The following is a 13303-nucleotide window of genomic DNA, read 5'->3' as shown; positions in this document are numbered from 1 at the left end:
CAGTGCTGGTGCAAGCTCTGCCAACACCTGTGGCAAAAGAGCATACACCCGTGCACCCGCCATTGCCCTCACGTCAGCCTCCCTCCCTACTTGCCCCGCTCACTGCTAGATCTTTCTCCCGCCCACCTTCCCACTGCCATGTTTTTCTTCCTCCCTGCTCTCCCCTCCCCACTCACTGGGCCTAGTTGCTTTTTGCAGCCTGAATCTGGAGCACTCGGGCTGCAAATAGCAGCCATTAGCCTTTGCTATCAAGGGATTGTCAGGCTTCCAAGCCTCTACAATCCCTTGCTGATAAATAACAGTGAAAGGCCACCTGTAGCTGTGAGCTTGTCTTGGACGTCTTTCAAATTACCAAGCCACCGAATACTGAAATCGGACCTAGAACCTAAGTAGTGTGCCGATATCTTATTGTTTTGAGGAAGCACTTCTGAATTCAGTTTTTCCTTTAACCAGATTAAATGGTGGTTTAAGAGAACGCATGCATATTCATGAGATAGATACCATTAAGCAAAGTCTCTCTTGCTCATGAGCTAGTTTGGCCAGGACAGTCTTTGCTCATATTGCAGCAATCGCAGAAGCAGTTTGATTGCTAGATGAAGAGTGCCGTGATATGAGTAGGCCAAACAAAGGAGAGGTTCTCCCAGCTTGCCCCAAGAGTTGGTAGCTGGAACAATGTGAACTGTGAGAGAGATGGGAGTGTGCAAGCAAAGGATTCAGTCCTTTCCCCTCTTGCAAGGAGGGGAAGAGTGGCAAGGTTCACACAACACACTAACCCACACTCAGTGGTTGAGCATGGGTTGTTGTTGAACTGTGGGTTGTTCGTTGAAACGTAGGTTAGCGTATTGTCCAAACCCAAGAAATTTTCCTCAGGGTGGCTTATTAACCATTCAGTGTGGCTTCATCCCGCGCCCCCCCCCCCCCCGGCGCCTCAAACCCATGGTCTGTTGTTGGATTGTTCAGGCCACACTGCATGGTTAGCAAGCTACCCTGTGGAAAATGTCCTGGGTTCAGACAACACGCTAACCCACAATTCAACAAACAACCCACAATTCAACTACAACCCACACTCAGCTACTGAATATTGCTTAGCATTTTGTGTGAACCCAGCCAGTGAGTCATAAGCTGCATCATGAGAAGAACTGATCAGACAGGAGGCATTTACCATATTCATTCATATACCTCAGTCATTCTCTTCCCCCCCCCCCCCCCCAATTCCTGAGGATCATCAAGGACTCAAATGCAACATCTGCTCACGCTGCTGGGCTGGGGAAGATGTTGGGAGGGAAAGACCTGGAGCCACCTTTCCACCATCACACATTTATCTTCGAGACGAGTATTTCAGCTACTATTACAGATATTTTAGAAGTTGCTGTCTGCTTCTTTGGGGGGAAAAAAGGATTTTCAAATAATTCACCTGAAATGGAATGAAAAACTATAATCATTCTCTGGGAAATAATGCAACACTTTGCTAAGAAATATTATTTTAAAAAATCAAGATGTTAGTAGGTGTATAAATTCCAAAGAAAAATTATCCCTGTAAAATCCAGCATTTTCTATAAAATAAAGCAGACTTAATATTCCTTTAAGAAAGCACTTTAAAATGCTCTGTGCCTCTTTATGATGCTTTGTTTATATTTCTAAAAAAAAGTACCATAATTTGTGCAACCAATGTATTATTTTCCACATGCACGCATTTAATCACACTGAATAAAAACAGGACTACTGTATACAAAAGAATTGACGTAAACATTAAAGCACAAAGGGGAATTAAGATATATAGGTTTTTCTTTTTCTTTACAAACCTAGAAGAGATTGAAACTAGAGCCTTGTATTTGAGAAACTGGAAAGACTCTGGGAGTATTGCTCTTGGATTTATATTTTAGTCTACTTCTGCCAGCTATTTGCTGGAGAACAATGAGCAATCAAAGCGCTGCATTATTTCTACCTTTGTGTATTCCAGCTTCCTTAATCCATTACAGCCATCTATTGGCTGTCTTTTTTCTTCTCCTAGTCAACTTTGAAAGTTGGATGTAAAGTTCCTTCCACTATATTATCCTACTTGTTTCAGTCTTCCATAGAAATGCTGGGATCCAAAGGACCAACTGGAAAACTTCCACGTGAGCACTGAACCCCTTCTCCTTTTGCAGCTTTTATCCTACAGGAAGCTGCAGCCTCTGGCCCAGCACAGAGGCCTGCGATTGGAAAAGGAATGTACCTCTCTATGCTTGGATTTGTGTGCCGGGTTCTTTGAATACCAAACACGCTTTCCAAAAGTTTTAAGGTACTGGTGACACCGAGGGATGGTGGCTTCCCAAAGGCCAAGATCACCCAAAATTCACTAGCTCTCTTGTGAGCATGGCACTTCACTTTTGCAAGGGTGTTCCCTTTCGCCTCCATTAATAGGGGAATTATCAACACAAGGATTAGAATAGCTCTGCAAGCATGGATGTTTTCTGTTTCTTTCATGTATTCCCCATATATGAAAATTTGATACAGTTGGGAGTAGTAGAATAGGTATTACATATGTGGAATTAGAAGAGCTAAATCAGGTGTGGGCCATATGCAGGTTAAAGCTTCCCCCAAAACCCCAGCAATCTTATTTATGTATTTATTTATTTAAATTTAAAACATTTTTATAGCGCCACTTCACCATTACTGGCATCGTGTCGCTTTACAATCACATATAAAACAATTTCATTAAAACCCTCAACCCACATTAAGACAATTCCATTAACCCTCATCCTCAATCCATTAAAGTCCCTCAACCCCAATTTAAACCACCCCCTCCCCAAACTCTTGTGAAAATAAAAACGCGTTACAAAGGCGTTTAAAAGAATTGAGAGTGGGAGCCTGTCTAATCTCCAGGGGCACATTATTCCATAACCGGGGGCCAGCCACTGAAAAAGCCTTGGCCCCGGCACATTCCAATTTGTAGCGGGGGACCATCAGGGCGCCCTGCTCCTGAGAGCGAGTCTGCCAATGGTGAGACACAGGAGAAAAGCAAGTAGTAGGATTTGGGAGGAGGAGTGTGCATGATACGTGCAAGTGGGTATGTATGCATATGTGGAGGGGGTGTACTTACGTGTGTGGGGGGGGGGGTGTTTATGTGCATAAATGGCTCCTGACTAATCCCTCTGCAGCCCTTGTCCACCTCTGGGCTAAAGAGAAGCAAAGATGCAAGCTATTCTGACTAGCCAAATAAATGGCATGATTACAACAACAGATATCTTAGAGCCAAACTAGACATGATGGTCATTGTGTGATTTCAATTAGTGTGGCTAGCTTTTAAATTTTACCGTATTTCTTCAATTCTAAGATGCACTTTTTCCCCTAAATAAACAGCTCTAAAAATGGGGTGCGTCTTAGAATCGAAGAAATATGGTAAAAGGAGCTGTGAGGGGGGAGGGAGAAAACAAGATAAGCCCCATGATTTTCATGGGGGGGGGGTAATTCCCCAATGCTACAGTCCCAATGAAAACTGCCCTTGCCCTCCAAGTTGCTGTTCATCCCAGAAGGGAAGCTTCCATTGGTGCAACTGGCTCCAGAGAAGAGGCGCAAAATACACGTGTTTGGTCTTGATGCACCTGATGATTTCCCAGAATTTGTGGGGTGCTTACCCTTTATTCCACTCTGTTGCTACTTTCATCATCTCTGTGATAGTTGGGAGGGACAGGGCAAGATCTGGCAGGGAAGTACGTTAGGTACCCGAACTATCACCTGAACTAGGCCACCATTGAGATTAAATGCAGTCCACAGGTAAGAAAGGATTATGATCTAAATGTGTTTGGCAGAGGAACATGCAAACCAAGGAGGATGTTATTGGTTTCTGGGTAAATGTCTATACTGTAATATGTCTGTCATATGAAGTCAATCTGGCATTGGTATATGCCTTTAAATAGTAAGACCTCACCGTTCAAGACTACAGATAATGTGCTTTGGTGACTTTAATTATATCTTGATTTCCTCATCTGTAATTATGTTGAAATCAACAGGGAAACTGAAGTCCTTTGGGATGCCACATTTCATGATACTTAAACATCTAGGGAATACACAGCTGATGACAATTGACAATTTGGAGACAGATTGAAGATCATTGACAAGGCCATGCACACCTAGAGAATTGTTCTGGTTTAATTTTTGTTTTGCAGTTTTCGGAATGCTAAATGCCTGGAAAAATCTGGCCCCACAACTGTATAGGACAAAATACGCGCACGCACACACACACACCTCGGTACAATGTCTTAAATATTTCAGAAGTTAAATCACCCTTATTCTTGTTTCAGTGTTGAGACAATCAATGATGGGAACTTCCACATAGTTGAGTTACTGACCATGGATCAGATTCTGTCTTTATCTATTGATGGAGGAAGTCCCAAGATCATCACCAATTTATCTAAACAATCCACTTTGAATTTTGACTCCCCACTCTATGTAGGAGGTAAGAAAACAAGTTATTTATACTGTAGATTTGAATAGCTTAAGAATCTTCGGGAAAGGTAAATGGTCATATGTTTCAGCTAATACTCCAAGTGAAAGTGAAAACAATATTATTTTAGTAGTTTTGCAGGGCTGCGTTGTCTAAATATACTTGTGGACATTCAGTAAATGACTGTCTTTGTGGAACTGGAGAACTAGTGTGTTGGCCATGTTCTTTTATACTGCAATAGGGAGCACAGAGAGAAGTTGATCATCCCTTTACTTAACTTTATCCAGAAGACCCGCTAAAACTCTGGTATCTTTCTGATTAAGGGATGACACTATATTACTGAAAGTGCAGTTTAATTTATTTTTATCCTCAATACAAATTAAGAAGAACTCCCTTTGGTCTCTTCAGTGTTTTAATTTGTGTTCTTATCATGTATTCACTTCTTGTATCACCTTTTAACAGTTTTATTGTATTAACTTCTGTTGATTTGATAGCAATACACTATTCATTCTATTAAAAAAAACCTGTGCTAATTGTGATATGTTCCATAGCTTATCACAGTTACTTATAGTATATTTATTCATTATTACAATTATGTTGTGGTTTACATGGTCCTCCTCCTCCTCCTCTTCATGACAAACCTGTGAGGTAGGTTAGGCTGAGAGTCAATGACTGGCCCAAAATCACTTAGGGGGCTTCATGGTGGGGGGACTAGAGACTTTATCTCCCGAGTCCCAGTCCAACGCTCTAACCACTACACCACAATGGCTATTTTAATAGGTGACAGTGGTCTTCAGCTTAGCTGCGGTGGTTCAGGCATTGGTGTCCTCAAGATTGGATTATTGTAATGCATTCTATGTGGGCCTATGCTTGGGCTTGGTCCAGAAGCTGCCGTGGCAAGACTGTTAACTAGAACCTCTTTCCAATAGCAAATTACAACCTTGCTAAAAAAACAAAAACCAACTGCAGAGGCTGCCAGTAAGTTAAGTGTAAGATGTTATGATTAACATATAAAGCTCTACACAATTTAGAAAGGTTACCTTAGGGATCACCTCACCCCTTATGGCCTCGCTGGATCTCTGCAAGCCTCTGTAGGAGGAATTTGTGAGGGTGCTACGTGCTCCTGAGGTTCAAGTCAGGAGCAGTTGCTGCAGAACATTTAGTGTTCCAGCACCCACCCTCTGGAAAGTTTTACCACCTGTCATTAGAGGACACCCCCACCCCCCCAGAGTTCTGTTGTTGAAGTTACCTAGGAAGGTTGTGAGCTTTCCCACATTACAATCATAGAATAGCAGAGTTGGAAGGGGCCTACAAGGCCATCGAGTCCAACCCCCTGCTTAATGCAGGAATCCACCCTAAAGCATCCCTGACAGATGGCTGTCCAGCTGCCTCTTCCTGACTGTTAGAGCAGTACGACAATGGAATCAGTTACCTAAGGAGGTTGTGGGCTCTCCCGCACTAGAGCCATTCAAGAGGCAGCTGGACAACCACCTGTCAGGAATGCTTTAGGGTGGATCCCTGCATTGAGCAGGGGGTTGGACTCGATGGCCTAGTAGGCCCCTTCCAACTCTGCCATTCTATGATTCTATGATGTCTTCTTAAGACCCATCTCAACAACATTAAATGTGACCCCCACCAAGTATGGTACATAGCACACAGTAGAATGTGTTTTTTTATTGCTGATTAACATTGTTATTATTATACCTTATTGCTGTTTTGATATGTTTTAAGTTCACACTTTGACACCTCTGTGGAAAGTGGTATATACATGTGAGTTAATAATAAACACAGTGACGGTAACTCATTTCAAGTAACGAATGGGTGGCTTGATTTCTAGGCATGCCTATGAAGAACAACGTTGCCGCGCTGCGCCAAACCCCAGGGCACAATGGCACCAGTTTCCATGGCTGCATTCGTAATTTGTATATCAATAGTGAACTCCAAGACTTTAGGAATGTTCCACTACAAGTTGGAATCCTCCCAGGCTGTGAACCCTGTCATAAGAAGGTGTGCGTCCATGGAGCCTGCCTTGCCACGAGCCAGTCAGGCTTCACCTGCGAGTGTGATGGAGGATGGACTGGCTCTCTGTGTGATCAGCAAGCCAACGATCCTTGTCTAGGAAACAAGTAAGTCCTTGTTGAACACTATTTTCTAATGTTGAGCATTTACATATGAGCATTATGACAGGTTTTAACTATCACACCATTTCTTTTTCCAATATTAATAATCTAATGGACCCCTTCAACGTCCTAACTAAAAATAAAGTTAATGGTTTATTTAAAATTTACTCCAGTTTAAAACTAAAATAGGTTTAATTGCTATTTTACTCTACCCTGTGCCTGTTTGGTGCATTCTCTTCCCCTTATTGTTTTATGATTTTATTAGAATGTAAGCCTATGCGGCAGGGTTTTGCTATTTTATTGTTTTACTCTGTACAGCACCATGTACATTGATAAATAATATAATAATGATAAATAAATAAATAAATAAATAATGATAATAATAATAATATCACATTCCCAAAATGTATTCTGATACAAAAACTGTTAGGGTACGTTGGGCCATACAAAGTTAACAAATTTCTTATTCGGGTATCAGGAAGCCGTAGAGTAGAAACATAAGAGATGCATCGATGAAATAGTAGGATAGGCTCACAAAAGAATAGAGAGCAAAACAAACTGAAAAAATGCCTGGGTGAAATTCTGGGCTCATAGTAAATAATGCGAATGGTTCAATATACCCCAACAGCCTAATAAAGCGGCGGTGCTGGTGGAGGTTGAATAGAACATTATAAATAAGAATCAGTGTTGCAAGCTTGCTCTACGAGAGCGTTAACTCCCTTAAGATAAAGCTAACCTGGAGCAGAATTAACCCCCTAGGATAAAATTCATTCTTGGTGTCAATTTGACCCCTTTAATGCAATAATAATAATAATAATAATAATAATAATAATAATAATAATAATTTTATTTGTTACCCACCTCTCCCTCTGGATCGAGGCAGGGTACAACATCTGACCATCTGCCAGGGATGCTTTAGGGTGGATTCCTGCATTGAGCAGGGGGTTGGACTCGATGGCCTTGTAGGCCCCTTCCAACTCTGCTGTTCTATGATTCGATGAAAACACCATAAAATATATATAACTAATTAAAACATTTAAAACTAATACATTATTAGAAGCAGCACATTATTTAAAAAAGGCATCTTAAAATTCAACTGGGAGGAAAAAAAATTAAAAATCCAAAAATCTACCCCTGTGCTCTTGAAGTGGTATAACCACACCAAAAAAAGGGAAATTTATTACACTGGCAAAATGTGAAGTTATTTTCCATATTCTATATCCTAGTTTGATAAATTTCTGTGGATCGAAAGGACTCTAGCTTAGGTGTTTGGTAGCTTCACTTTTCTGTTCGTTTCCATAGGGATAAATTGGACTCCTGATAGTAGCTTAAACATACTATATATAAACTGAAAAGGGGGAAGGGGAGATATGGAACACTACAGGGTAACTGTGGAATCCATGGGCTATGAAGTGTTTCAAGTTTGCAAACAAAGTTTTAGAAACATATCAAATAGCTGCAACGTCCATAGCAACCCTATTAGCTTGGGAGGATTAACAAATAGTAATATTAACATTTGAAAGTCTCCATTTAAAAAAATAAAGCAACCAGTAGAAAAGAGAAGACATTTGTTTGATATGTTACTACCTGCTATGTTTCTCTTGCATAATGAAGGAAAGAACAAGCTGGGGTCAGTAGTGTAGTTAGGGCTGGGTCTTGGGTTTATATTTTAGTCTACTTCTGCCAGCTGTTTGCTGGGAAACAATGAGCAACCAACACTCTGCATTATTCCTACCTTTGTGTATTCCAGCTTCCTTAATCCATTACAGCCATCTATTGGCTGTCTTTTTTCTTCTCCTGGTCAACTTTGAAAGTTGAATGTAAAGGGTCTGTCTTATGAAGGTCATAATTAAGTCAATGACAATAAAGGAAGTAAATGACATCCTTTTTTCTACCCTTAAGTTTTTAGTTTGGTTTTGAATTTAAATCTCACCTTGTCTTTGGTCAAAGTTCAAAAGAGCTTTCTCAGGGTATACCTGTCCTTCATATTAGAATGCAATCATTAGGTTTACTTTACAGTGGGCGTGTCTACACCTCCCGATGATCCGGGAGGGAGGGGGGAGGATATAGCGATAAGCTGATCGTGAGATCCTCCCCCTGCGTTCACATGCGGTGCTGATGTCCAGGAAGGAAGGAGGACGTCGCAGCTGCCTTTTTTAAAAAAAAGACAAGACCTGGAGTGCACCTGCACTCCAGCGCAAAAGTTTTTTAAAAAGGCCAACCCCCACCCCACCCCCAATGGCCCTGGACTCTTCCCGTCCCAACTCCTTCCCTCAGATGACTCCTGCTACTCATGGGGAAGAGAGAAGAAGCCGGGACAGCCGGCCACAGGATCGTCCCAGGACCGTGGGTAAAACCGAGGAAAAAAGGGTATGGCGGTATCCCAGGGAAATGGAAGGATCGTCCCTCGCTACTCCCAGGGTCCCCTGTGTCATGTGGGACGATCCCTGGGATATCGCCTGATATAGACATGCAGAGCGTCTGCGGTCCATAGCACAATCACTTTGATTCAAAGCCCCTTTTTACTGTGAGATACGTCATAACGTAGAAGAGATTCATTTAAAAGAGAGGTGGGCGTTCTAGACCATGTTACAAACGAATGCCAAAACCTAGGGCAGTTCTTCTTGCTCTTGCATCCATAAGGGTACAAAACGAGTTGCCATTTCCTGATGAACATATTTTTTCCTTATGAAAGTTTTTGTGGGGGAGGGGGAGAATGAACATTTTACAGGTAAGCGGTTCTTCTTCTTCTTCTTTTTTCCTTGTTAAACTTTAACAACTCTTTCAATTTGAGTAATTTTCAGCCAGATTTTGCATTCCTTGCTCCCCCACCAGTGTTTCACACACACACAAATGCAAAAGCCCTGGTTGCTTGAGGAATGCAGAATCTGGTAGCTGTGACACCCTGTTCAGGTCTTCCATAACACATCTACAGTGGCAGTATTCCAGCACTAACAAAATAATGGCCTTTGTGCTTCTTCATCCTTGCACTAACCTTGCATACCAATTAGTCTAATACAAACTGCTTCAGCATGTCTTACTTGAAAAAGTGCAATCCAAAAAGAAAGGGGGGGGGAACTATAAGCAATTTCCTTTTTGAGTACAGTCCAAAGCATTTATAGTTAATGTCGCTTAGCCTTAGGTTGGATGAATAATTTATTTTTATTCTCTTGGGCTTGTCTCCCCCTGTAGATGTGTGCATGGTACCTGCTTGCCAATCAATGCGTTTTCATACAGTTGTAAATGCCTGCAGGGACATGGGGGAGTCCTCTGTGATGAAGATGAAGAACTGTTTAACCCCTGCCAGTCCATCAGATGTAAACATGGTAAATGCAGGCTTTCAGGCCTTGGGAAACCGTATTGCGAATGCAGCAGCGGATACACTGGGGACAGCTGCGATAAAGGTAAATACACAACAGGTTATCATTTCATGTAAGAGGGAAAAATGTCAAAACATATAAAAAAATGTAATTGTGCACGCACACCGTACATTTTTGTTTGGGATCTTTTAAATTCCTTTCCCTGTTATCCCCTACAAACTATACAGCATTTATATCAATGATTTTTTAAAAAAAACAAAATAAACTTTAAGGATTTTGAAAAATATTTTTTAAAAATGGTTCTTGAATTTAATATTAATACCCGGAAGATTTTTCCCCCCCTACAAAGATTTTGCTGTGCAAACGTATTTTTTTCTTTATTCAGAAGCAACTTTTTGCTATATTTAAACTGCCACCTTTTACCTGCTATATCTTTCTGTATTTATTGTTTCTCTGCCTTCTGCAACTGCGAAGCCAAATCCAATGATTCTGCTCCTAGTTTTATCACAAACTCTACTTTTGACCTCTCATCTTCAACTGATTTATCACAGCGAATTATACAGGTGAGATGGATGAAAACAGGATGACTTTTTTCTCTCCACTGTCTTGTTCTTTTCTCTCCTTGTCTATCAAGGCTCTTTCACTACTCCTGTCTTTTCTTTCCCCCCCTCCCTTGCTTGCACCATCTCTTTCTTTCTTGAGCTGACATTTATTTATTTTGTACTTTGCATCAATGTGACTAGAATAGAATATGGAGGCTGAGCTTTTAAACCAGATGTCTCCTGTTTAAACTGATTTTATGCCTCAGCAATTTATGAAGTTAGTGGAATGTAGCTTCTATTAAATAACAGATTGAATAATATTTAACTCAAGGTCTAATAAATGAAATTGCATGCTGTCTCAAGCACTTCCCAACAGAAAAAGAAACCAGCTGGCTATCCTGTTAAGAATAGATGATGTGTATTTTTGTAATAAAGAAAAAGATTTAAATTTCCAATTTTCTTGTCATTGTAATAGTAGTGTATTTATGCTTTAGATATAAATCATCACTGAAAATAAGCCACTCTGGAATTGCAATCCAATTGTAATCCTGTATATCAAAACCGTTATTTTCTAAGTTAAAAGAAACGTAAAACAGAAACTATATTTAGAAGCATTTTATCCTGTTCATTGACACCATTTTAAGGTTGATATCATTACACGGTGTGTCATTTGGTCGATGTTCTTTTTTCATGTTACAGAAATCTCTTGTCGAGGGGAACGAATCAGAGATTACTTCCAAAAGCAGCAAGGTTACGCCGCGTGCCAGACGACCAAGAAGGTATCGAGACTAGAATGCAGAGGAGGCTGCACAAGTGGGCCGTGCTGCGGGCCGTTGAGGAGCAAGAGGCGGAAATATTCTTTTGAATGCACTGATGGGTCCTCTTTTGTGGACGAGGTTGAGAAGGTGGTGAAGTGTGGCTGTACAAAGTGCCCCTCCTAAACGTGTCCCATGTGCCCTGCTTGTTGTTGTTGTTTTTTTTTAAAAAAATGTTGTATACTTATTGACCATGTCCTGGACTAATTAATGCTTCATAGTGGAAATATTTGAAATATATTGTAAAATACAGAACAGACTTATTTTTATTATGAGAATAAAGACTTTTTTCTTCAACTGCAGCAAAAAAATAATAATCAAGTGCTTGAGCTGAGACTTCTTGTAATCAAGAGGACATCTGAAGGAAAAATGAATAAAATAAAGACCTGGTAACTTTTCAACAGACAGTGATGGGGAAACTTAACTACTTTTAACATCAACCATTCTTTATAACATGCTGAAGATATACAGGCACTCTGCTCAAGTGACTTTCAATCCTACCATCTTATTGATGGGGAAAAATCAATCAAAATAAGAGACTTTTTTTTAAAAAAAAAAAAAAACCTACTTTAACAGTAAGTTTTGGGTTGGGTTTTACTCTCTTGACACGATCATATCAGTCTCTTGTAGGGCATGGAAGGAAGAGTGTTGGATAAAAAGAATCCATTCCGGAAAGTTTAACAAATATGTGGTCCATTTTGTATGACATACATGATGAAGTTGGGAAATGAGGGCTCTTGCCTCACAAACAGAAGAGGACACTCCATACCCTTAAAATCTCCTGATGTATTCTTTTACGTTGGCATGTTAGCAGAAAGAAAGAAAGAAAGAAAAAGAAATCAAGCATTTATCTACCCTCTTCCAGTATTAATTTTTTTTTGTAATATAAATGTTAAGAGGATGATAAAAAAAATAGATTATTGTTGGGAAAATTAGGTATAATATGGAGTTTTGTTTCTATGAGTTCTGAACAGCTCTATACAGTATTCAGTTTATTGAGAAATATTTATTGTATCAAAGTACACTGTACTTAACATTTAGGCCACCCCTTTTACTGTTTTTCAATGCTTTAATATATATTAATTTATATTTGTCCTGATATTTTTGTATTTCCTGTTGTTGTTGTTTTTTTTTAAAAAAGGACTTAAAATCAGGATATTTGCAATAGGACTAACATAGCATGTTCTCATGGGGTAAATAGATTTGGTCTGGGTTAATTTGTTTTCCTTAGTAACCTATCATCTGCTGTCATTGAAGAAATGGGATGCTGGTAGCAGCAACAGATTGTAGTTTTCATTGTAGAAAATTATTGTGACATCTCAAGTCCTTTTAATGTGTGAGGAAAAATGTCTTTACAGTAGATGGCAAGTGTAGAGAAGTGATCACTCCCTAACTATATATTACTTTACAGAAAATGAAATGATGTGTAGAAAATGACACTAGAAAGTAGACCTTTACAAACTAATATTCCCTTGGAGTTCCTTGCCTTTAAAATTAAAGAGAGGCTGTGTTGCCAAGAACTGTGACTTTCCCCAAATATTAAAACTGCGTTACTTGCCCTAATGTTTCCCTTTGTTAACATGTTGCTGCTAAATCACAACATAGAATTGGTAATGATTATTCATAGTGGGTTGTGTTCTTTTTTCAGTAAATCTCGGGGTACCCTATAAAAAGGGTTTTTTCAATTTTTTAAAAAAGAAAATTTAGATGTACATGTGTAATACAGTGTTGCTTTGTCTTATTTGGACTGATATCAGTACCTTTACTGATGTTTGTAAATTAAACAGGTACTTACTTCAGCGCCATCTCTTACTTGTATTCTTCTAACAAGTTTTACTTGCTCAACATCCTTTAATTAAACGTCTTTAGCTCTCTCTCTCTTTTTTTTTTTTTTTAAAGGAAATTTGGCAAATGATTATAATAAAAACTCATCCAGGATGTATGTTGCTAAACAACTAAAGGAAGAATTTTCATGGACATATTGCAACTTTGGTACTGCTCACCAGTGGTATCACCAAAGGAATAAAGTAGCGCTACTGAACATTAGCCAAAATTTCTGTTGAGAGGGAACGGCAAGCAT

The 13303-nt window shown here is 39.7% G+C and overlaps 1 protein-coding gene across 3 annotated transcripts in view; it reads left to right on the top strand.

The window, feature by feature from the left end:
- The window catches only part of SLIT2 (slit guidance ligand 2), a 317811-nt gene extending 304803 nt beyond the window's left edge, over positions 1-13008 (top strand). For all 3 annotated transcript variants that reach the window (XM_063135275.1, XM_063135274.1, XM_063135273.1), the window contains 4 exons: positions 4284-4438; positions 6264-6552; positions 9739-9950; positions 11108-13008. In XM_063135275.1, coding sequence (XP_062991345.1) covers positions 4284-4438; positions 6264-6552; positions 9739-9950; positions 11108-11349 — 898 coding nt within the window. In that variant the 3' untranslated portion in view covers positions 11350-13008. The remainder of the gene's footprint in view (positions 1-4283; positions 4439-6263; positions 6553-9738; positions 9951-11107) is intronic.
- The last annotated feature ends 295 nt before the right edge of the window (positions 13009-13303 follow it).

Source organism: Elgaria multicarinata, chromosome 10 (genome assembly GCF_023053635.1).
Source record: "Elgaria multicarinata webbii isolate HBS135686 ecotype San Diego chromosome 10, rElgMul1.1.pri, whole genome shotgun sequence".
Taxonomy (NCBI): domain Eukaryota; kingdom Metazoa; phylum Chordata; class Lepidosauria; order Squamata; family Anguidae; genus Elgaria; species Elgaria multicarinata.
This window is presented reverse-complemented; position numbering and strand designations above follow the sequence as displayed.